This window comes from Thalia democratica, chromosome 4 (genome assembly GCF_965202585.1).
Source record: "Thalia democratica chromosome 4, ktThaDemo2.hap1.1, whole genome shotgun sequence".
NCBI lineage: Eukaryota > Metazoa > Chordata > Thaliacea > Salpida > Salpidae > Thalia > Thalia democratica.
Genome location: NC_139168.1, coordinates 62,130,185 through 62,156,180, shown reverse-complemented (window position 1 = coordinate 62,156,180; position 25,996 = coordinate 62,130,185). Strand labels below are relative to the sequence as shown.

General features: G+C 27.1%; 1 protein-coding gene across 1 annotated transcript; it reads right to left on the bottom strand.

The window, feature by feature from the left end:
* Positions 1 to 4,914: 4,914 nt before the first annotated feature.
* Positions 4,915 to 9,939, bottom strand: LOC145834978 (uncharacterized). The gene is made up of 5 exons (XM_082942508.1): positions 9,821 to 9,939; positions 8,163 to 8,214; positions 7,802 to 7,938; positions 6,114 to 6,265; positions 4,915 to 5,463 (listed from the first exon to the last, which is right to left on the bottom strand). The coding sequence occupies exons 1-5, from the start codon at positions 9,904 to 9,906 to the stop codon at positions 5,438 to 5,440; spliced, it is 453 nt and encodes a 150-aa protein (XP_082798634.1). The 5' UTR covers positions 9,907 to 9,939; the 3' UTR covers positions 4,915 to 5,437.
* Positions 9,940 to 25,996: the final 16,057 nt, after the last annotated feature.

The following is a 25,996-nucleotide window of genomic DNA, read 5'->3' as shown; positions in this document are numbered from 1 at the left end:
AAGCTTTTGCCCCCTCTAACAAGACTACCATTTAAAACACCTAAGACATTTTTTCTTTTTTCTCCTCATCTGCAACTCAAGAATATATATCTAGTGTAAGTTTAAAAATTTTAAAATGCCCCTTTTGCCCCTTTACTAGTTATTGCCCCCCAACTTACTAAATCCCCCCCAGGGGGACGGTACCGCCCACTTTTGGAAACCCTGATCTAACACAAGAAAGTTTAGTTTAACCATTTGCTCCCATGTTTTTTTTTGGTTCTATTTTCACATAAATTTAAGTTTTTTTTTAATTTATTTAAGGTTAACGCAGGGCTGTTATAACTCTAAACTTTTTAGCAGTTTTAAAATGGCTTTTACAACTAGAACCTCTGTCCTGACATGCTTAAACGCATGTTTTCCGATAAGGCGATAGCGAATAATTAAAAGCTCTCGAGCATGATGTTATAAGTTAAAACAAACAAACACATGCGCAACGTACAGATTTATTTATTTAAGATAACCTGCCTAGTAGCCAAAATTCCATTCGGCTTCTTAGCCAAACGTAAACATATTTCCCCAGCTGAACCGTAACAAATAAAACTTCCCTAAGTCTAGCGGTATTAAGACTTAAACTTTATGACTATGCTTTTTATCGATAAAAAGTGAATTGAGTACGCATAGCATTTAAAACAGCTAGTTTTACGAAAAAAAAATATAGCAACTATGCTAAAGGCAGTACAATGTAGTGCGAATGCGAAAATATGTAAGCTTTAGAACCGGTAGATTTAAAAAGCTTTATTTTTGTTAAAGGTTGGCAACATTTCTAGTCGACAAACAATACTTGAAAGAAAATTTGCGCTGAAAGTGTTAAAAAATAAGTTATTGCTGGCTGATGAATTTAAAAATATATAAACTATATAAGTATAAAATCAAAGTTTTAAAAAAGTGGTAGTTTTATTGATAAGTATTGAAATAAAATTAGGAAAATATTAGAAATTGAAAACAATTAACACTATGTGTATTTTAATTTAAGGATTCAGTTAGTAAGAAACATTCTAGGACGAATTCTTTTTAGTGTTCGTTGTTTGTAACTAAATTTTGAGCTAGAATAGTTTTAGCAATACGAACTAAGATATTAAAGATTTTCATGTCGCAATTAAATATAGTTTAATACAAAATTTATACAAAAACTGTATAAATTAGAGTGCTCAATACATAAGAGCTTAACTATCAAAATTTTATTCAAAGATTGTTACTTTAGCTGACACTGTTTCTCCTAAAAGGATCTTAAGAGCTTTCAGAGTAACAATGATAACAATTATACAAAACTTATACAGAGCTTAGAACAGAACTAATGTAAACTTACTTTACATCAATGTTTTCTAAGTTTTTTATTAAAAAACAGACATAAAATTTTAAAAGTAATCGTCCCTTTTCATTAAAGTAAATAACTTTGGCTTTTAAAAATAAATATACGCTAATGTCATACAATTATTAAGATGGTTTGCTAAATGCTTTTTGAAAGTTTTTGCAACGTTTTCGAAATTTCTTCTTTGTTTTTGAAAAAACATGCTTTTTGGTCTACTTTTAGCATAAAATAAGTTTTTGGTAAAAAACTGTATTGATTGGTATAGCCACATTGAAAAGGTACTTAAAACTACTTTATAAATACAATTTCCTTTCAACCAACAACTTGTCTTTAACTACACAGAAAAACAAAAACCTTTCTTTCTAATATAAAAAAGGTGTTGAGAGAAGAACTAAAACTCTATAAGTAGTGTAAATCAGGTAAGCCGGAGATAAAAAAACACAAAAGTTTATCGAATAAATATCATAAAGCATTGAAAATGTTCACTATAGAACATGAAAAAAGTTTTTACTAGAACAAAAATACAATTATTTTACTGCTTTGTAAAATCAAAGCTTAATTTAGCACCTTCTTTCCCTGTATTATATTACGAAACGATTTTCAATAGTATTTGAACTTTAAAAAATTTCTAGTTTTAGCAAGTCCTTTCAAAAGGAGTTTAATAAAGATAATGAAGACAAAAACTTTAAGAATAGTAATAAAAGAAAATAAAGACTTTCTAGAAGTGCAAAAGTTCTTTATAAGCAATGATCAAATAATAAAAAATTTTAAACATTTGAAAGATAAAATATTAAGAAGATCGAAAAATATTCCTTCATGTTTTATAAAAGGTACTACTTATTCTTTAATTATTCAAATTTTACAAATTATTAATTGTTTTCTAGCTATATCTTTTGTGGCAAACGAACGGAAATTCTCATATGTTATACCAGTATACAAAAAGGTAGCAAATACAACCCTTCAACTAACAGACCAATTTCTTTGACAAGTAGCTTTTTCAGAACTTTAAACAAAATTTCTTTAAAGATACATGAGAATCTTTTTTTAATTGCCTTATTTCACCTAAAAAATTTGGTTTTTTCCCTAACCAAATATCCTGTTTTACACTCATGGTTGGTGTCTTTTTTATGCGAATAGTCTTCTAAAGTAATTTTTACAGATACCCAAACACCTTTAGTCACTGTATCTTATTTTAGTTAATTCTCAAGTTTTAAGTTCTTCTATGTTTTTTTACACTAAAGTTGTCAAGTTTTAGGTTTTTTAGGAACCCTGTATTAAGCCTAATATAGTAGAAAAATACAAAAGCTATCTTACATTTTATCTGTGATTTAAGTAACTGTCACAGTTCTACGGTTATTTTATGCAAGATACAACATTATATTGTTAACATTTATTACTTTACAATGTAACAAACATATATAACTATTATTGCCAAAACAAAGTTAGGAAAAGTATTATATTTTCTGTACCTACATGGAATAAGAAACAAATTAACCTTTTAAACATAATATAATAATTATTAATTTAATCTTGTTAAAACGTTCAAAATCCACCCGCGATCATAATCCACCCAGTCAAATTCGAGAACCGTTTACCGATCGAGGGTAAGGGGTATCAGTGATAGTGGAAAATAAATAAACAAATTGCAAAAATGTATATAACAAATTAATGAGAAAAGTGTATAAAAAAATCGATTGGATTTTGAACGCGGGTGGATTTTGATAGTATACCTGTTAAACTGACTGGTCCTTTTAATTAGATAAATAAATTAAAAAGATATTTGCTTGAACTATCTAAAAGATTACCTAGTAAAACACGTCTAAAATTAGTGTTATTCTACTTTTAGAAAAATTTAAATCTTTTAGAGACGTTAAACAGTGAAGAAAAAATAGTTTACCGACACTTGATTAATATATAAAAAAAATCTTTAGGTTTTATTGTTCTATAAATATTAATATAAAAACGTTTGTATATTTAAGCTCAATTAATAATCACTAGAAATGTATTGTATAACATACTTGAAATGATTTTTTGAAAAGGTTATTAATTAAACAGAGGTTTACTATAATGCAGGGGTCGGCAAACTGCGGCTCGCAGGCCAAATGCGGCCCTCAAAGTTAAAATCCGTGGCCCGCGAGCTCCTTTTCAGCCAAAAATATGCATTTTAAAAACAATAAAGGTTAGATATTTTGTAATAAAAAGTTTAGGTTAGGCTCTTATTTTCATAATTACTCTTTATTAGTGCTCTAATATTGTTTAATTTGTCATAATTTTGATCTAGTATAATATTTTTATACTTGTTACTTGAACTTTTTTTAAAAAAATGCGGCCCTCAAAGATGTTTTTCTAAATAGTGCGGCCCGCGAGCAACTTTTCTTATGAAGATTGGCCCGCGAGTTACATAAGGCTGCCGACCCCTGCTATAATGTTTACTCAGATACAGACAAAAAAAAGATTGTATTTTAAGTTATAACCTTCTAAACTACATAACCGCATTATTTATTTTTTTGTTTTTTTAACACCAAAAAATAACTTTTTTTAAGGCATTTGTTATATTTTAAAAGATAAAATAAGAATATATTACAAAAAAAAATTGACTACTGCTTAACCAGTTTTTAAAGGTTATCAGTAAATGATAAACTCAAAAGCTTAGTTAAACTATTTAAATAATAATTTAACTTTATTGAACATACTTCAGTATGCACAATTTGTAAATACTTAACATCTGTAACTGATGTTATTTAACCTTACTTTTAACTTTGAAACTTATCCTAAATTAAAACCAAGATTCTTAAGACATTCAATCAGTTTCAGCTGTATTAACTTATTTACATTGTAAAAATATAAAATGTTTTTAAACTCAATCAATATTTTTTACCAAGTAAATTAATAAATAATTTTTTGAAATATAAGTCTTTTTTTAATTTTCATCAAGTTGAAATTTCAACCTTTTTATTTTACTTTTTTTTTTCTGTTTAACGCAGGGTTTCCCAAAGTGAGCTAAGTAGCCCCCTTGGGGGCCATGATAGCAAAAAGGGGGGGCATGAACAGTAAAGGGGCCACAAGGGGCCAAGGAGGTCATAATTTGAAACTTACACTAGGTATTCTGGAGTTTATGATGAATAGCAAAAAAAAAAGGTTTTAAGCAATTTTAATGGTAATTTTTTGAGAAATCTTGTTAGAGGGGGCTATAGCTTTTTTAATTTCTTTAAGGGGCCTTTTAAACAAAAGTTTGGGAAACCCTGGTTAAACAAATCTAAATTTAGATTACAAAACTAGAACTAAAATTATAACAAAATACTTTAAATCCTATCGAACATTCTATAAATAAATACAAGTTATATTGAAATATTAATTATAAATTATTGATGGCTGTTACTGATATAAAAAGCCAATACTTGAGACATTAAACTCTTTTTTTTCTTAACATCGGAAATATATTAAAATATATAACAATGCAGAAGAAATATTTTAAAAGTTAGATTAAATATTTAATCATCACATTAAAAGAGCTATAGCAAATGTTTTAAATTTGCCTTTATTTTGATTGCTTTAATGATTTTGTTAACAACAGTAATAAACTGTACACATATTTTTGTGGTAGGCAGTAAAAATTTTTTTACTCAGATTAGGTGTAGTTTATAGATTCTGAAAATACTGATTTAAAATCGACTAACAATCAACTAAACTTTTTCAATAAACTCAATGAACTTTCTTTTTAGCACACTGAAACGTTTATGAAATCACAAATTTTATTCTTAAAATTTCTAAAAAGGCGATAAAAAAACAACATTTTTATAAACATTCTCTAAACTAAAATGTTTTATGCAAAATATTTTTAATAGAATTGTCTTTAATCTTGTTTAATATAAGTTAAACAATGTTGTTACTAAGTTTAATAGAAATTTTGCATGTAAAAATCAGTATCATAAAACATAAAAGCAAATTTCCTATAAATTACTAAATATACTTTCAGAAACATAAGCTTAAAAAATAAAATTAGTAAATTAAATAAAAGCTAAAGGCATAACTTTTAAATATAATATATCTACTATTACCTATGCACACAGTTAGCACTCTTAGCATTTCTTAGCATTTGATCCTTTTCACAAGTCCTGAAATCAAAAACAAACAAAAAATAAGTGAGCCATTTAATAAAACACTAGTCTTTAAGGGTATTTATATTTATAGTGTAATACCTATACATAAATAACACAATAATTTTGATAATAAAATTAATCTTTTAAATTTTTTAGGAATGTTAGAAGAATCTTATTTTTTATTTAGAAAGAGTATTTAAAAAATAGACTATTTGGCTGGCTTTTTACCCTTTAATTTAGAAATAAATTGTTAAAAAGAATTGACTATATATTAAAGTTTATTTTATACTTAATTAGTTCTAAGTAAATGCTAAAAGAACTTTATTTAAGCAATTTATTTCAACATTACATTTTTTAAATCTTCCATATCTAATAGCAATCATAAAAAACGACAAAAACTTTATTTCAAAAATATTTAAAAGAACTTTTCATATTTTATATAATTTAAAACCAGTAAAATTTAATACGTTTTATTTTTTTAGGTAAAAATTTACAATCAAATAAAATCTTAATTAGATTGTTAGCCATACAAGTTCTCTAAACTCTACACACTAAAACTAAAAAACTATTACAGACTTCAAACTGAATTGTTGTTTTTAACTTTAGTAAAATGAAATCAAAAAACACTAGCATCTAAATAATATTTGAAAAATAAATTAACTTACTTGCAAACTTTTTCTTATTCTTTTGCTGTTGGTGAGTCATTCTCTTTGTCTTTTCGTTGTTATATTTTGAAAATTTTGACGCCAAGTTTTTAACAGACTTGCAAGACTTTCTCACGTCTTTCACTGTTGTTGTTTTCTTTTGCGTTTCGTAGCTGGGTAAAATAAAGTAGTGAAAAACTGTAAACGCTGTTTGACTTATTTATCATTAATTAGTGATCATTAATAAATATATCTATTTAACTTTAACTACTTCGATTATGGAAATGTTACTTGAAATGCATAAAATAACTATACACTGCGTTAGAATAAAAACTAAAAAGGTGAAACCATAGTAAAAGTAATAATTATCTTTTAAATAAAAATTAACACCTTCTCAGGGTTGCCACTCATTTTTTCAAAACTTTTTCCAGGTTTTCCAAATTTTTTCCAGGCTTTTAAAAGTACACATTTTTGGGTTTATTTTTGGTTCAAGGTAAGAAACGGTGTCAAATAGTAAAAAAACATTATAAAGATACTGTAAATCTACTTTAAATATGTTTTAATTAAATTAAAGAAAAGTTTGATGATGAAATAATTTTTTTACTCATATGATAGATTTTTTAAGTCAAATCGAAATTTCACTACTAAACACGTGAAAATTGTTAAAATTCTAGGTTTTTCTTGCCTAAATTTTCGAATTTTAGGTTTTTCCAGGTTTTCATGTAAAATGGCAACCCTGCCTTCTACTGTTAAATACAGCCTTTATATTACAAAGCAAAAAAAACTTTTAAAAATTTAACAAATGTTTTTTCAAGGGACATTATTAATGAAAACAATTTTTATTTATCAATCATTTTCAAAAATATCACAATTAAATATTACAGTCACAACTTTTTAAAGTTTTTTACCACTTTTAGTAATAACCAAGACAAACAACAGTTTTTTTTAATTTGAATGCTGTAAATTTAAATTTTTGTAGATAATCTTTACAGCTTTGTTGAATAAACATGTGATATTTAACCGAAAGGTACCTTCGTGCATCACCTTCTAGAACTAAATATTTTAGTGTTTTTTTTTGGCGCTCATTAAACAATACTTATATAGTCATTTTTTTAAATTACTGGTTTTTATCAAAGACTTTTCAAAAAAAAGTTTCCTTTTTTTTGGTTTCAAGCTTTAAGAAAATAAAAATTAAAATAGAAATAGTTTTGTTGTTTTAGTTTAAATCTAATGTTTAACTTAAACATTCATTATATTTTGTAGCACAAAACGATACGTTTATATAGCGTTTGTAGCCTTACAATACAATAAGTATGCTTCCTTTTTTTACGTATGTCAATTAATGCTTTAACGAATAATTTTAAATTTATTACTACTCCTATAACTTAAGTAAAATTATAAAATTGTTATCAAGAGATGTGATTTAAAGTTTTTGAAATGTGGATTAAGAGGTTTGGTGCTGAAGATATGCAACAGCCTACTCACCAATCTAAAAGTGCATACAACTCTCAAAATTATTTGAAATGATGAAATAAAAACAGAAAAGTTAAAAAAGTAATTCTTTTTGGGCTATTTTTAATGTTTAAAACTGAAACGGTAGCAAACAAACGTGTAGTGTTCTTGATTGTTGTTCGATCCAATTACAAAAACTTCGCAGGTAAAAATTATTTAAAGCTAATTACCAAAATATCAATATGTAAAAAACTAACTCATCATCTTCTTCATCACTCAGTTCTTCAGAGTCACTTTCGTCATCGTTCTGCTGCTTTCGCTTCCTTGCTCGTTCCTTGACATTGTTCAGCGAAGTCGCCTCCTCAATCACATCCATCGACAGCAGCTTCCTTTTCTGTTATAAAATGTAAGAATAAAAATCATTCACTAATAGTTAATGTTATGAAAATTAATCATTTTTCTGCAAATGCATTTCATAGTAAAAAGAAACTGATTGTAAACGTAGATGACATTTTAGTAACATTATTAATTTGTTATTTAAGACGATACATCATAAATATATTTAAGATAAATATACTAGTAGTAGTAATAAGTAGTACAAATACAAAACATACTAACCTCGGCTGTACTTTGAGACACCTTAGTACTCTTCTTATTTTCCAACTGAGATCTAAAAGTTTTAAATGAACCATTAATAATATAATTCTCATAAGTCGAACTTTAAAAAACAACTTAATGGTTCATTGCATTGTTATTTTATTAGATCGCAATATTTATAAGTATCAAAATAAACTTTAAAGACATTTGTTAAAAATAAGGAGCTTAAAACATTTGTACCTAATATGAAATACTTTTTTTTTTACTTAAAAAATAAAACAAGTCTTACTTTATATTTAATGCTATAAAATATTTTATTATATTGAACTGAAAAGGAGACAAAATTTCAGCTTTTAAAACAAAAAACATAAAAGAAAGCTTTAAAAACTTTTATAACTCTTAACAAAAAGTATTTAAAACTAATTTTTGTATAGTTACATAAAACATTATTTGTGTAATTAAAACAATTTGATAATGCAGCTAACAGTAACACGACTTTTAAAATGCTGAGAAATTAAATAAATGTATTAAGCAAACTAAAGTACTGATCAGTAAATTCTATTATCAGAAAAAAAACTTGTCTACAAGAGTGTTGACTATCTATAACAGGGGTCGGCAAACTGCGGCCCGCGGGCCACATTAAAAATTTTATTCAACTAGTTTAATATACTTATATTTTCAAAAACACAAAAATAAAGTTTTAGATTTATATTTAAAGGATATTCTATCGCCTAAATTTTTTTGTTCAAAATAATTTTCTTTAAATATGTTTTTTAAAGCACATAAAAAAGCATTCCTTTTTGACCTGCCGACCCCTGATCTATAACTAAAATGTGGATATTGACAGTAACAAATACAAGCAATGTCTAAAAATTACAAATTATATGTACTGACTATAAATACTTATATACTTTATTACTTAAAACTGTAAAATGTTAAGTTTATTTTTAGTTTAAAAGTAAGTTAGTGTATTAAGAAAAAAACTTAATGAAAATTTCTAAGTTATTTGAAAGAAATAACATTTTAAAAACAAAACAAAAATACTATAATTTATTTTAAAATTTATAGTAAAGTACTACTTATCAATTTAATTGATTAGATAAAAGCAGTAACTAACTAGAAAAAACACTGGGCAATTTATTTCTAAAAAAAAGTTTAGTTCAGTTTTGTAAAGTTATGTAAGTTATAATAAATATAATAAAAGAAAAATTATTTATTTTTATGTTTAAAAAGCTTATAAACTTGGTGTTACTTAGAACAGTGTTTCTCAAACATTGCACAATACATTTTCATAAAAACTAATTCAGAAAATACTTAAACTTGTTTTATTTCATTATATGAAGAAAACACTATGTTTTTTGTTATGGAAAAGTAAATTAAGGAATTAAAATAATGGTGAATTAAAAAACATGGATAAACTACCATACTAAGATTCTCCATTTTAGAATTAATTGTTTTACCCAAAAAAATAATTAGTTAGAAGTTTAAATTATTATCTAACTTATTTTTATATATCAATTTTTTTTTTACTTTTATTACTGTTGTTATATTTATCATTTTTAAATGTTTGCTAGTACAAAACAAAAAAAGTAATGTTTATCTTAGTTTAAAAGAGTATGCAGATAAGATTACAACTGCACAAGTAAAATACTTATTAAAAAAATTTAAATACTAACTACCTTTTCTTATTGTTTTCTGATTTTTTATTTGAAAAATCAAAAGGTGAGTCATCCTCACTTTCATCTGACGAAAAAAAGTTATCCATCTTCTTTTGCAAAATTTATTTCAAAAACACTCTGTAAAACATTTAAAAAATTTTAGACATTAAGCGTATATATATATAAATTTCAGGGTTGCCAGTCCTTGAATCAAAAAAAAATCATTGAAAAAAATCTTGAAAAAAATCTTGAAAAAAATCAAAAAAATGCCCAGAGTGCCACAACCTGCCCTGAATCATCCAAGTTTTTTTTTTCAAATCCTTAAAAAAAATTTGCCTGTGGCGCAAACTACTTATACCCCATGTTTATTTTTCTTCTAAATAATTAAAAAAGGGAGGTATGTGTATGCTTCTGCATTAGATGTACACTAAACTCAAGAGAAATACTGTTTTTAAAGATTCAATGTTAAAAGCTTTAATAAATTGAGATTGAAAATTAAAATGTGCATATTTTGATATAACCATGTTAGTTAACTTTATATATTGTAGAAATGGACTAGAAAAAAATCAAAAAAATGCCCAGAGTGCCACAACCTGCCCTGAGTCATCCAAGTTTTTTTTTCAAATCCTTAAAAAAAATTTGCCTGTGGCGCAAACTACTTATACCCCACGTTTATTTTTCTTCTAAATAATTAAAAAAGGGAGGTATGTGTATGCTTCTGCATTAGATGTACACTAAACTCAAGAGAAATACTGTTTTTAAAGATTCAATGTTAAAAGCTTTAATAAATTGAGATTGAAAATTAAAATGTGCATATTTTGATATAACCATGTTAGTTAACTTTATATATTGTAGAAATGGACTAGAAAAAAATCAAAAAAATGCCCAGAGTGCCACAACCTGCCCTGAGTCATCCAAGTTTTTTTTTCAAATCCTTAAAAAAAATTTGCCTGTGGCGCAAACTACTTATACCCCATGTTAATTTTTCTTCTAAATAATTAAAAAAGGGAGGTATGTGTATGCTTCTGCATTAGATGTACACTAAACTCAAGAGAAATACTGTTTTTAAAGATTCAATGTTAAAAGCTTTAATAAATTGAGATTGAAAATTAAAATGTGCATATTTTGATATAACCATGTTAGTTAACTTTATATATTGTAGAAATGGACTTGATTTTTTGACATAATAATTGAACGGCTTTAATCTTTCAACACAATTAATGACTTGCATAAATAACTTCAATTCATGATTATTATAAATTTCAAACTTAAAACAAAAATTACTGTGTTATTTCTAAGGATAATGAAGAATTAACTGCAAAGCTAAAAAAATTTTGAATAAGCATTTCAAAATCAATTAAAATCATGTTCTTGTACAAAATTGGGTATATAAAAAAACAAAATATTGAAAATTGATCAACTAAATCTAATTCTAGATCTAGCAAAAAACTTGTCTTGAGATTTGAAAAAAAATTTAAACTACCCTGAGATTTTTTATAAAAAATTAAAACTGCCTGAGTCATGTTGAGTTTTTTTAAAAAGTCAAAATATCCCAAGTTACCCTGAGTCTCCCTCAGATTTTCTAGAATTTCAAAATATTTTGAGTTTCCCAAAGTACATTGAGTGGGTGGCAACCCTAGTATTTATTTTCTAATAAAAAGTTTTGATCAATATTTGTAGATACTTGTCATAATTACTTTATATAAGTAAACTGTTTATCAACACATGTTGTAAATAATAATTATTAACATTAATGACACATTTTTTTTTAATTCAGTGTCATTTTCAATATTCATAGTTACGCTACCAGTTGTTTTTACAAGTTTTTTCAACTCTATGCAACTTTTATAAAATATAGGCAATTAAATTTAGAGAATTAACACGTTTCTAACAGAAGGTAACAATTCAAAAGACAAAAACATTAGACCTAAAAACTGTCTACTCCTTCAACTTGTGAGCAATTCTTTTTTAAATATTCAGTCTAATCTTTATATAACACAAATAACTTCCAGGAATTAAGATACTTTTAACTTGAAAATAAAATTAACTATTTTTTAAAAACAAAAGAATGTAATTTCTGTTTTTTTTATACATCTACAACCTACATGTTGTTTGTAATACTGCAAAGTCATTTCCTGAATACTCAACATTGATTGCTTTAAAAACAAAGAAGTGAAAAATTTTAGTTAACTTTTCAAATTTCTGAAAATAAAAAGCTTTGGAAAATTTATGTTTTAAATGTTTGTAACAAAAAGCATTTAAGAGAACTGATTATATCTCAAAAACTAATTGAAGTTTTTTGTTTTATCAAATGTATCTAATACCTTTAATTTTAACATAAGATCAAATATTAATTTTCTAAGAATTGTTTGAACATCTACCAGATGGCTGTAATTTATCTACTTATAAATAAAGTCTATATAAGTCTGTATTTACAATTATCACAAAACACATTTTCAACAATTAAGACTTTCAACAATCTGAGTCAGTCTAATTTTTTCAAATCACCTAAAAAAATACTTTAAAACAAGCTGAGTTGGCCAGAGACTGTCTTAAAATCTTAACAGGAGTATTTGGTATACCTATTAAATACATAATTACTAACAACAAGCAAAAACAAATTCAATAATACTATAACTTTAATGAAAACATTTTATCATTCATTACAACTTCAAAAACCTTAGTGAAGGCAGGGTAACTACTAGTTTTTATAAATTTATTTCAGATATTTTAAGCATAATTTCAAATGTCTATTTTAAGTAGAAAACTAAAAATAAGCAGGATGGCCACTGATTTTTTTGGAAATTTTTTCTAGATTTTCTAATTTTCTTCAAATACTTTAAAATCACAATATTTTTTGTCCTTTTTTAATTACAAAACAAAATTAAGGTGAAAAAAGTATTTAGTAGTGTAAAATTACTGTAAAGATACTGCAATGTACTTTAAATGTGGTTTACTTATGATAATTACAGGGTTGCAAAATATTTTTGGCAAGTTTTTTTCCATGTTTTTAAATATTTTTTCAGGTTTTTAAAACTACACCTTTAAGGGTCTGATTTTTGTTAAAATTAGTTTTAAAGTAAAAACTGTGTTTAATAGTATAACAACATTAAAAAGATATCTTAAAGCTTCTTTAATTGTGTTTTTTGATAAAAAGAAAAATTGACTATGACAAAAAAAATTATCTATACAATAAATTTTTTGTGTCAAATTGAAATTTTACTACTTAAAATGTAAAAGTTGTTTAAAACTGCAGGTTTTTTAGTGTTTTTTGTTCAAATTTCCAGGTTTTACAGTTTTTTTTAGCCTAGATTGTCAAATTCCAGGTTTTTCCAGGATTCCAGGTTTTTTGGAAACCCTGTAAATAGAAGTTATATATGATTTTAAACAGTATTAAATATTTATTTTTATCTAATCTATTTTAATTTTTTACTTTTCTTTTTACAAAATAACATGGTTTTCAGATTTCTATTTAAATTATAAAATTCAAGCCCATTTTTACATAAACTTTTAATTCAAGGTCTTTTTAGGGTTTCCAGATAAAATAGCTACTCCTGGAAATGTAAAACTAAAATTGAGCTTTTTAATAAAAAAATCTAAGAGTTAGCTTCTTCTATTGCTTATTAAATGATTATAACATTGCAATTTAACTTTTAATAGTCAAATTTTTTTAAATAATGTGACTAACTCATGTGGCTACTATATTCTTTTTTCAGGTTTCTTCCACATTTTTAAAACTGTGATCATAGTTGGCATAAGTTTAAATACGTGAAGATTTTAAAAAACATTTAATATTCAGCACCCTGTACAGTCAATATGGAAATGTAATGTTTCTATATCAAAATACAGCTATGATTGTATTGTGAGTAACTGTTTTGGTATAACAAGAAAATCACTATACAATTAATTAAAACTATTATTAATGGGAACTAATTTATGAATAGTAAAGCAACTTTTTATGTTTTACTATTTATTATATTTTCAAAGGGGCCTTGCCACAACTAAAATTTCCAATATGTTTTAACTTTTAGATGTTATTTTGTTTTAATTTATTTTGGTATATAATGCTCTATACGTTATAAATAAAGGACAAAATTGGTCTAATTTATATGGTGTGGGATACAACTTAAGTGATCAATACTTTTTGGCAGAGATCTTTCCATGCAGAACAAAATATACTTGTAGTATAAACAAAACAATAATTTACATATATTATGTTTATAACATAAGTTTCTGTTGACTTTTATTTGTTTTAAAGACAATGTAGGTTCTTTTAAAAAAATTAAAAATATTTCTGTATTTAGACTTTATGTTGAAGTTTGGCAATTGAAATAGATTGGTTCATAGAAATTTTATTATTTATTTTAAGAGCGTACTACTTCACACATTAGGATAATCAACATTCAAACATTAAATTAATTATTAAAAAATCAAAGTCATAAACCAAAAAAACAACAAAATTTTTTAAAGAGCACAAGTATTTAGACTTATTTATATATTAGACATAAAAGGGTAGCTTCAAATTTCCACTACTATTTTTGAATTGTTGAAAATCATGCAAATAATGTGCATATTTGCTGAGTCAGTAAAATAATTTTTAATTTTTTTTTTTTACCCCACCTTACCCAAACATAAAAAAATAAACCACAAAATAAAAATTACTATTAAATTATAAAAAATATGAAAAAAACTGCTGACTCGGCAAGTATGCAAATTATTTGCATGGTTTTCAATCAATTCAAAAAAGTAGTGGAAATCTGAAGCCACCCACCACAAAAAAAGATAGAAAAAAACACCGTTTATAGTCAAAATTGCACCTGTCCTTGACTTGCTTTTTAATTGTTATTGTTCCATTTATATATATTGTTTATTGAACAAAAATAAAGCGCTAATAAGTTTGGTCCAAGTGTACGAAAAAACATTTCGGTTATCGCGTCATACACCACGGCACGGATACAGTTTATTGTCTTTTCAAGGACAGTATAAATACAAATTGCTTCTCATCTAAGGTCGTCATGAATCTGAAGAATCGTATTAAAGTCTAACAGTTGAAGAAAAATATGCAGTTTTGTTTAATCGGTTTTACTGGATATTTTTTCTTGGTTCTAACCTCTTTTAAAACTTACAAGCGGTACGTTTGTAATCTTTCTTTTTCCAACATTCATAACAAATATTATCCACATTGTTTTCAACAATAATCATCAATTAAAACGAATTGGCATATATCATATTTTATTTTTTCGGAGTTATGCATTAATTTTCTACGCTAAAAATGTTCAGCTCGATTTTTTTCCGCTTAGAATTTTTATATTTTCACCATAGTATTGTGCATTCGTTTAAAGTTTAGTGTTTTTATGAGGATTTGCATACATAGATTTCTACAGTAAAATTGCCACATAAATACCGGAGCATGACATTTTTAATAAACGAACAAACTTTTTTTCATTCTTGTCTTTTTTTTACTTAAATTCTTGCAACTCGGCTTCACAGTATTTAAAATACTAGCACTAGAGTAATACTACTAACGCATGTCGTTTGCCTCTTTCAAGTTTATTAATTGTTTAGTAGTTTTCAATACTTTAGTTACGTATAAAATATTTTTTTATTAAAACTAGACTGTTTGAAAAAATACAATGCGTGGGCCGGATCCGGCTCGTCAATATAGATTAAGTTTAATAAATAAAACTTGTTTTGGACTTAGTGAACGTTTTTATTAAATAAAAAAAGACACCCGTTTTCACCAAACTAAATTATATTTTATAAAGATATAACCAAGTATAAACTGTCAGTACCAAAATCTAAAAGCCACAGAGTGAATTAATTCCAAAAACTATGCATAACTTGTTAAACTACTGTTAAAACAAAAAAGAATTTATATACAACTTAACAATTACGAATTTGATCGGTTAACTTAAGAATAAATAAAGTTGACACTAGAAATCAGTTTTTATTCTATGTCCATCAGTGAATAAAGTCTGCTAGTCTATTTGGTTTTTAAATTGTTGTTAATTTATACAAAACTATTATTTATATTGTGGTTATGTGAAAATAGTTTTTATAAAAAAAATAATTCTAAGCATAGTTTATTTTTTGATACAGCTTTTTTTTTTGTTTAATAATGCAACTTTATTTAGTTTTTTTTGAATGTTATAGCTTTATTATATTATAATATATTTTTTGGTAAGTTAAAATATGTTCATAACAGAAATCAAATTCATTATTCAAGTATTTTTTGAACTTTAATTTTTTTTGTGTTCAGGTCCTTAAACCAATAGTGTTTGATCAATTTTTCCTTTTTTTTCGTTTGTTCAATAAACTATTAATCTATTAAAAAAAAACATATTAGCTAAATTAAAAAAGCTAAAAATATAGAGCTTAATCTATACAAGTATAATTAAATTGCAGTGAAAAAATTTAACTTGCAGTAAAAAATACACGAAACGTTTTCAAAATAAATAAATAAATGTTCGTAAGTTTACTTAAAGCAACACCATTATAAATAAAAATTCTCTGAAAACTTTATTTTTGCCTTTCTTCTTATAGCTACAATAAAAATAAGTCCATCCCTTATACTTTAATTTAAAGTGAACGAAAGCTTATTAAATTTTACTATTAACCCTCATTAACCAGTTACGTTAAGGTTGAACTGATTTAGTTGATACAAGTGACAAAACTTCATTGATAATAAGAATCTTAGTATATTAATGAAACTTTTTAACAATTAACCTCGCGTAAAAAAAACTAACAACGGATTTTTAAAATCTATTTTTATTGTAACTTTATTGACTTAAGTGGTTTACTAATAATTAAGTTAAGCTTTGTAAAAATTTCACTATTGCAAATTCCTGTTTGAATTTAATTCAAACCAACAACTTTTATTAAATTTCGTTACAACTTGAATTAGAACTTAACTTGTAAATGGACTTAATAATTTTTAGTTAATTTTTTATTAAAATTAAAAACTTAGGTTACAAAGTATTCCTACCATTAACAAAACTTCTTTATCAAGTGATTAACTATAACTAGTAATAATACATATAAATTATCTGTAATACTATTCAAACAAACATGACAGTTTATTGAAACATGAAAACAAAAAACACGTCAACTAAATTCCACACTGTCAATAACACATTTATAAGTCATATCAGATCAACTAAAACAACAAAAAAAATTTACCGAGGCAACTCAGTTACATTTCAAACACAATACAGACTCGTTCCGTCACCAACCTGGCACTGGAAGAGATTTGAAACGTCAGCCAACGAGTTCCCGCCGATGTTGCGAGACAACCGGAAACTGCTCACCGGCAGCCTCGTCACTGCGGAAATCCGACGCTTGATGTCGGCGATCGACGCGAACCTGTGAGAGTTGACCCTGATAACGTCCCGTTCACCACTGGCCGGCGGTAGAGTGACGTAAAAGTGCGCCCAGGTGGACACTCGGTCGAGCGTGAGCACGTAATGAACTTGTGACGTGTTTCCATCAGGGACGCCTGAATGCGAGCTAGAAGTTTGATGTGGTGTTTCAGAAAAGTCGTGCAGATGCTGGATTTCCACGGGTATGCCGAACCTGTCGCGGATCAACTGCTTCACCTGAAGCACGGTGATTGGTAGTTTGACGCCGATGACGTATTCTCCGCCTTCTAGGTTTATGATAACTTGCATTTTAAAAAGTCTACATAAAATATAGTGTTTATTGACACAATGTAAACTTTTGCAGTTAGCTTATTTCACACTGAATTTGATGCTTTTATTTTGTTAGTTTTCTTAAAAAAATAATATTAAATTACATTACTTATATTACATGTTTAAGTGTTAGCTTTAGGAAATTTGATAATTAAAGGTTTTCAATTTTGAAAAGTATTGATTGATGAAAATTTAACACTACATAAAAATATATTACTTTATTGTCTATACTAAAGTTGCTATTAACTTTTCCTTTGTTTTAAATTAGTATATGAATAAACTATTTGCTTTTAAAAGTTTTGTTCTATGTTTAGTTCTACATAGATAAAAACTAGTAGTTAACTAACTTTTTATAATGAATGAAAAAAATAATCAGTTCTTCGATTTAATAAATTTGAAATAAGTCATAGATGTTATACACTTATTAAAATGACTTACAATCATTTATTAAATGTTTTGTTTTAATTATTTTCTTGATTTAAAAAATTAAATTTGGTTATCAAATGTAATCACAACGTTCAATATTGTCGCTAAACTATCAGACTTCACTATAAAAATAAACTTCACTATAAAAATAATGACTTAACAACTTTAATTTTCTGTAAACGTTAATACATTAAATGTATCTTAAATGTATTATTAAACTTAATCAAATTTAAACAAATTAGACGTATAAAAAATGAAATAAAATCATTAACATTTACTTAGTTTTTAGAACTATAATACAAAATTAATTAGCTATGAAATATTTTTTTATTAAACGACACAAAAATATTTCAAAATTTGATAAAAATACATTGCTTATTTAAAAAATGAACTGAATCAAAAATCTATTAAGCCTGACTCATCCCACATAAAATACTTTTTGTTAATCAACTAAGCCTAAAATTTAAAGCTTAAACTTTAAGTATGTTAATTTTTTTACGTTTCAGCAAAATGTCTTGACTTACTCTTGAGTATAGTCCATATGCTTTGTCTATCGTGTATTTATTTTTATAACAAAAGGTTCTTTTATTTGCTGTCAAACTTTAAACTTAAACCTACCTTGTAATGGTATTCAAGTTTAAAAAAACAATACATAAACATAATAACTTCTTTTCTTTTATTACTTTTTTTGCTTGTAGAAACTTGAAGAACTTTTATGTACTTGAACGGTTTTACATAGCCTATATATTAACTTAATGTATCCAAATACAATAGTAGTATTAAAATTTATAAGGGATGAACTTACAAGGTACTACCTTTAAAATAGTTATCAAAAATTTCGTTCGACCAGGGGAGAGTGTTTTTAAATCTTTAAGTTGGCAATTTTATCGATGAGCTTGGTAAACTCTAGTTTAGTTTATTATTTTTTTAACTTAACTAATGCTAAAAAGTTTTAACTTTAAAACAAAGTATATTATATAAAAAAGTATAAATAGTTTTAAAACACTTTTTCCAGTTTGTAACGTTTAAAATATCTTATTTTTTAGTAAAACAAACTTGTTACTTACTTGATCTGGTATTTTAAACTTTACAAATGATGAGCATATTTATATTATTATGCCACAATAAAGTGAAACTTAATATGTTAAAAGAAAAAAAAAACATTAAGGTTTTCAATAAAAATTGCATTTGTTTTATTAAATTTGTTTTCTTAAAGAACTTTCTAGAACCTAACCTTAACACTCCAAACATCCTCTACTTTAGAGATAAGTTTCTTAAACTTAATGATTTTAAGTGCACAAATATATTTGTCATAAAAAAAAGTTTTGTTGTATACTAAGTTCAAAAAGGTATAACTGTTTTTAAAATTATTAAGTTTTTATATAAGGTAATTTAAAATTAAAATTTGTATCTATAAGATAAAGCAATATATTATTAATTTATAAATCATAAAGTTTTAACTGTTTTTCTTTTACAATATTCCTTATTTTTCGTAGTGAATGTTTTAGATACTTTATTTGATAAAAATAAGTTATGAATGTTGTCACTTTTAGTTATACTAACAAATAACTTTTAACGCGTGTCAAAATAACTTTTAAATCTCTTTATTTCAAACTAACCGCACAAAATTTTTTATCAAAAGTTTTCTATCAGCTCGAATCGTATAGTACTCTGCAATTAAAGCTTAAGGGAAAAAGTTATCTTATACACAAAACAAAAAACTGTAAAACAATGTTATACTTTTTTTTTTTGCTATTTTCTGTATATTATTCTCTTTTCTACCTCTTGTTATTTCTCGTAATACAGCGACTCTGCAACTCGCACCGACAGTCGAAATCACTAAAATATTCTGCGCGTACTTGATGAAGAGCTCACGACACTCGTAAGATCATCATCGTCGTAGTCTGCTAAAGCTTGCTCGGTCCTGCAGTCAAGCCGCGCTTCAACCTTGTGCGGTTGCTCCTTGGCGTCAATCGCCATCTTGACGCACGAAGAAGTGGATTTATCTAGGTTCATCAATCCTTCCCCTCCTGCGCCGCTCCGAGTTGGTGATGACTCTCCTACTTTCGTGTCTGAAAATGATCCAGTGGTCCGTTCAAGCGTGTATTGTGTGCGTGTTACACAGTTGCGCTGTCAATTTGTCTGTCGAATTTTGAACTGTGATGCGAAACAAACAAGTATATAAAACAACAAGTTAGATTGAAACAAACTTTCTGGGATGTCGTGCAAACAGCCCGTGACATATCGGGCTGTCGAGCTTCATCAAGTAGAAGTGCCTTCCGGGATCTTCGAGGTATCGCTAACGGGGAGCTCTACTTATACAATGTCAGGGAACTGGTTTATAACGCAACGTGCGCTTTGACTTGTATAATAGATGTCCCCAAGATAACGAGCTAACTATAGTTGATAAATAGACTAATATAACTTACTTACTATTTACTAAAGGTTTAACATATTATTTATACTACTCTTAAACGTAATTTGAGTCTATGGTAATGAATTGTATTTACAATGAAGTTGCGAAACAAAATGGTGATAAAATACTATACAACATAAAGCCAATAAATCGAATTATCAATTCTTTTAAAAGACTAACATCATGAATCAAAGAAGTTGAAAACTAAATAATGGTTTAAACTCAACTCGTAAAGCAATATAAAAGCGAACTAAACTTGCGTAAACAAGATCGAAACCATTCATAAGCTAGGTGTAGCAAAAAGCCGCTTAAAAAGCTCACTGCGAGACAGTAAAACTCTAAAAGCCTGTTTTTAGCGTAGCTTTACTTTAAATACAAGATAGCTCTCTCGAAAAGAATAAAATGCCAATAGCATTACAGAGGAAGTCCTGGTTGAGTCTCTCATAGTCCTCCAACCTGATAAAATTGTCATTCGTTTCCCACATGTTGACCGCAGTGTCCCGTCTGAGCACGAGGCTTAGTCTGAGCGGGTTAGTAAGGTAGAAGGGATCTAAAATGTCGTCCGGTACTTCCCCTACTCTTTTGTTCAAATCAAATTCCCCCTCGTTGGCGGCAGCTTGACCAAAAGAGGAGCCAATTTTTTTAGCGTCTCCCGTCTGACACTTTTTCTGGCAGTCTGTCTCCTAACTTGCTTTCTGGTCGTTTTTCTGCCAATTTGCTGTCATTATTTTGCTCAGACAACCATAATGAATTCGATTGTTTTTCGAGCGGCTTGTTACTTAGACATAAAAAAAAACAAAAATTTAACCAAATTTAGAGTTCTTAAAATTCTAATACGACATAGAGGATTTTATGGTCTGTTTTTGGGAAAAAGTTAAAACGAAAAGTAGAACCATAAAAAAATATTTTCTTGCATCTTAGATACAGTTTTTTAGAGCCATAGTTTTTATTTATAAGATTATATTATTGTAGCTTTTTTTAAATTAAACAATTAAAAGTTCTCGACTTAATGTCTTTAAGTTTTGCTTTTAATAATAAACTTTAATTTTATTAAAATAAATAACAGATAAATATTATATTTATTTGATTAAAACAATTACTTAATGAAAAAACAGTACAAAGTTTACTTAAATCGTGTTATTATTCAAATAAGTCTGTATTGTCTGTTATTTTGAACGAAAAGGGTAAAATTTCTCTCAAAATTGTAAAATACGCATTTAAAAAAAGTTACATACTTTTGCCTTGGTTAAAAGGAGGTAAATTATCGATGTCTTCATTTCAAATGTACTATACAAGTTTAAGGTTTATTCAAATTGATTGAATAAAGAGCACTTCTTTTTTGAAACTTATTTGTTTTAATAGCTAAATTTTCTTATTAAAAAATATAGTTGTATTAAAAACGGCTTAAAACGGATTAAGTGTGTTCACGGATTCACAAAATAACAAAATGTTTAAAAGTTATTGTTTAAGTGGAGGCAGTTTTTATATTCTTTTAAAATCTGATGTTTGAACGACTTGATTTAAAAGAAGCTCAAAAAAGTATTTGTTATTAACAATCTTGCACAACTGGATTTCTTTTTGACATTTTTTCTGATGAGATGTTTTCCGGATTTTTTAAGTGATTATCTGCATACACTATCCGTCTCCTTATTTGACTTTTGGTGAGATTTTTATTGGCTTACAATTCGGTTACAAATACTTTTGTCAAAAATAAATTTAGGGATACAATTGAATTTTTGGCAAAATGTAAAGTTTCTACAAGTTATTTTTATTTTAGTTTAAGGTAAATTTTAAAAGCTAAGGTGACTGTCATAACCATACATTCAACTTACTAAAGTTCTTATGTCCAGCAAATAGAATACGATAACCTCTCGAATCTTTACGCACTCGTGACGTTACGCACTCTCGTTTAGTTACGCATTTAAGAATTCTAAAAAAATCAAAAATAAAAATTTTTATTTCAATTTCTCAAAATTCTTATGGCATGAAATTTCATTTCTACCAAAAAAATTCATTAATATATCTTTAATACAATGCAAGACAATTTTGTCCTTATGTGGGCAAAGGTCAAATTAAAAAAGTTGTAGTAACATCAACAATTATTAGACATTTCTCTTGTATTTATATATTTTTGTTCAAAAAAAGAAATCCATTACAGCACCAAATGGAGATTTTTGTAAAAGCCTATAGAAACAAGTTTTAATATAGATAGAACATTTCTTAATTGTAAACAAATGCTGAACTATAAATAGAATTTGCTAAGTAGAATAGAATATAAATATGAAGTATCAAATAAGTCGCATATATATAAATTAAAGATAAAATCTTCTTATTTTTTAAGTTAGTATAATTTATCTACAAGTATTACTGTTTTATAAAAATTTTTATCGTCTTTTTTTAATAGATGTATAGTTTTATCTTTTGTTTTAATAATTATAAATAAAGTAAACAGAGTGTTAACAGTTAGAAAGTACTCAGTCTGCTTTTAACTAGAGGCAATATCAAAAAACAGCCATTATAGTAAGTATACTTAGTACCTCTCGTATCTTTACGATCTCTCGTATCTTTACGCACTTTTTCTGAGGACACAATGTGCGTAATTAAGTGAGAGGTTACTGTACACATTTATAGTAACATTTAATGTTTGTGAATTGTTTTAAAAAATATTTCAGGTTGTATTCTAGCATTAGGATTATTTAAAAAACAAAAAAAACAACCTTTTTCCGGATAGGAATGGTTCCACTTAAAACTGGGTGCAGGACTATCAAAATACAATTAATGCAATATTTTAACTTAAAACGTAATAAGTATTTGAAAAAGTGCAGAGGTAGATTTAATTAATACCTACACTTTTTTTTTAATTTAAAATTTTTTTTTTGAGATAGGGATAAATTAAGTTTAAAAATATAGAATTTTTTAAAGTTTTCTAAATTCCATTTTTATATTTTTCCAAAAACAATTGTGAAGAAAGTTTAGAACTTTACGTTTTCAAATATGAACGATAAACTCATTTACCTTAAAACCACATTGAAATAAGGATATACAGATATTTCTAATGAAGTTTGTTTTTTAACTATACAATGTTGTAAGTTCTCATACGCAATGCTTAATGCTAGTTATGAAAACTACTTATAAACATTATTAACAAAATTAAATTCAAACTGTATATTTTATTCATAAATACTAAACATTAACACTATAATAAGTTATAAAACTATAAAAACAGTACTAGTAGACTACAAAAACTAAGTGTCTATGTAAAAAACGTAATTAAACAAAAGATCATAACGGCTTTTAGAAATAATTCCAACACAGTAAAAAAGCTTAAAACTTAAAAAAAACAGGATGTTGAGTATCTTTTGAAGTATAACAATGTTTATTCTGATCCAGGAGTTTTCACGGCAAATTTCTCGTAAACTTCTTTTCGGTCTGTCTTTGTGTAGAACAACATGTAAGCTTCATCGCTTTCTTCGAACCACAAATTGCAGTTGTACTTTAATTTTTCTCTGTACCAATTTTTGTCACTGTACACGTACCAATGATTGTCTTGTATGTTCTTGCACTTCGCTGTGTACTTTCCGCTGTTCAGATCATCTCCTTTGTGGTTGCAAACGGCGTACAAATTGTAGTTACCTTTTTTCGACCACTTAATGGTCTTTTTACATGCAAGACTTTGCGGAAAATCCACTCGGTTCGTAATTTTTCCACCTCCCTCTTTTTCTCGAGAAATTATAACAATTAACACGGGAGGTAATTGAAAAATAGTTTTGGCAACTTTGTTCTTGTTACACTCACTGCATTCTGTTTTCTGAAAGTAGTTATCTAGCATTTCATTTAGTTTATAATGTTCACCTTGGGTTTTTGAATTTCGAATGTTCTTTGGTACAAGTTTCAGAAAATTAAATTTTTCATATACGTCTGCTTTACAGCTACAGCTACAGATATGAGTTATTTGAAGCACTCCGCCAAAAATTTGATTTATCTTAGATGTTTCGCTGGAGTCCAGCTGTTCCACTGATCCATGAAAAATGTTTGTGTTTAAATCTTTATGTAGACCTGTGTTCAGTAAAAATTCACAAAACTTTAGAGCATCGTTGTAAACAGCAGTAAGCAGTTCTTGCCTTGTCTTTTCTAACACGCCTTTGAACTCATCTAAAGTCAAATGACTGTACTTAGCGCTCCAAAAACGTTCAAACAAAACTGCAACGCCTTTTGCAAGCTCGCCTCTACCAGGGGTTAAGTTCTGTTTGTAGTCTCCGCTGATAAAGTATTGCGCCAGTTCAACAGTTTTGAACAAGCACTGGAGTATTGAGTTGATGCAAGACATGCTGCCAAGCTTTTCCAAACCGCAAACACCTTTTTGGAGACCGACACCCTTCAAGGTTTTGACGAGCTTTCTTTCATATTCGTCGTCTGAGAAAACTTTTTCTTCCGAACTTTTTTTTGAACAATTAGACGTTTCGTTTTCTTTGCAAGGAACGTTGGTATTTTTATCATCATTTTTTTCAGTAACACTTTTAGGACTACCATTTTTGATTTCACCCATGCTCTCCAAACCATTATCACATCTGCCAACTTTCTCAGGACTTTTACTAGTAGTTCTGTCAATAACTACTTCTATGTCTGCATCATCAACTTTATCAACTACAGAAAAACCTACTTCTTGTGTGCTACTAGAGTCTTTATTTTTTTCTGGTGAGTAAAAAGCATCATCGAAACTCTTCCATTTTTCATCAGAAGCGTTAGCACGTTCAGAATTTTCATCGTTGCTTTTTCCATTCATCTGAGTTTCAGCTTCGGTTGTACTTTCAATTGACAGTATTTGGTCCTTTTCGGACAAAAATAGAAGGTTTTTAGGTATGCTATCAATTACCGACTGTTTTGAGTATACGCGCAGCTGCATGATAATCTCTTCGATGGCGTAAGTAACATCGGAATAATTAAATTTTGCAGTATATTCACACAAGCTATAAACCGCGTTCTGCAACGTTTTAATGTTTTCATTTTGAGGCAGTTTCACTAACATTTCGCAAGTAGAGTTACGACTAAAAAAATTGTACTTGTCTTTCAAATCTTTCGTGAACTCAAGTAATGCGTCTATTGCAGCAGCAGTACTAGCGTAGTTGCTGCAAAAAGAACCGAACCTTTCAATGACTTGTTTTGGGGCGTGTCCTAAGTTTAAAGTGTCTTCGGAGCAAAAACAGGTTTTGTTGAATAAAACTGAAGATCGTGGGACACCAGCGCTCATTTTCAAGTAGTTAATTATTTATCAAAAGCTGTAAGTTTATCACAAAATTATGTATCAATTTTAAGTGCTAGTTAACAAATGGAACTAATTATAACTAATTTAGATAAATAGATATAAACTAGTTAACTACAGTATATTTTTAAATGCAAATTTGGAAAAGAATTAGTCTAATTTAAACAAAAAACTACTTAAGTTAATAGTTTTTATATAATATTTTTTCATTAACAACCAACTTTTATCTTAAAGTGAGAAGAAAAATATAGAAAAATGGCACTTGTTCTTATATGACGGAAATAATTATCAAGTCTAGTTATACAAAACTTTGGTAGCTTAATCAAGTAAGGTGATGAAAATATTAATATGAAGTGTTTTTTGTAGAATTGTTGACATAGATTTTTGTTTTAAAAGACTTTAAAATC

Coding starts and splice junctions, on each gene's coding strand:
- LOC145834978 (XM_082942508.1), bottom strand. CDS start 9,906: ATGGATAACTTTTTTTCGTCAGATGAAAGTGAGGATGACTCACCTTTT. Junction 8,215..9,820: donor TCAGAAAACAATAAGAAAAG/GTAGTTAGTATT, acceptor TAAAACTTTTAG/ATCTCAGTTGGAAAATAAGA. Junction 6,266..7,801: donor AGTGATGAAGAAGATGATGA/GTTAGTTTTTTA, acceptor TATTTTACCCAG/CTACGAAACGCAAAAGAAAA.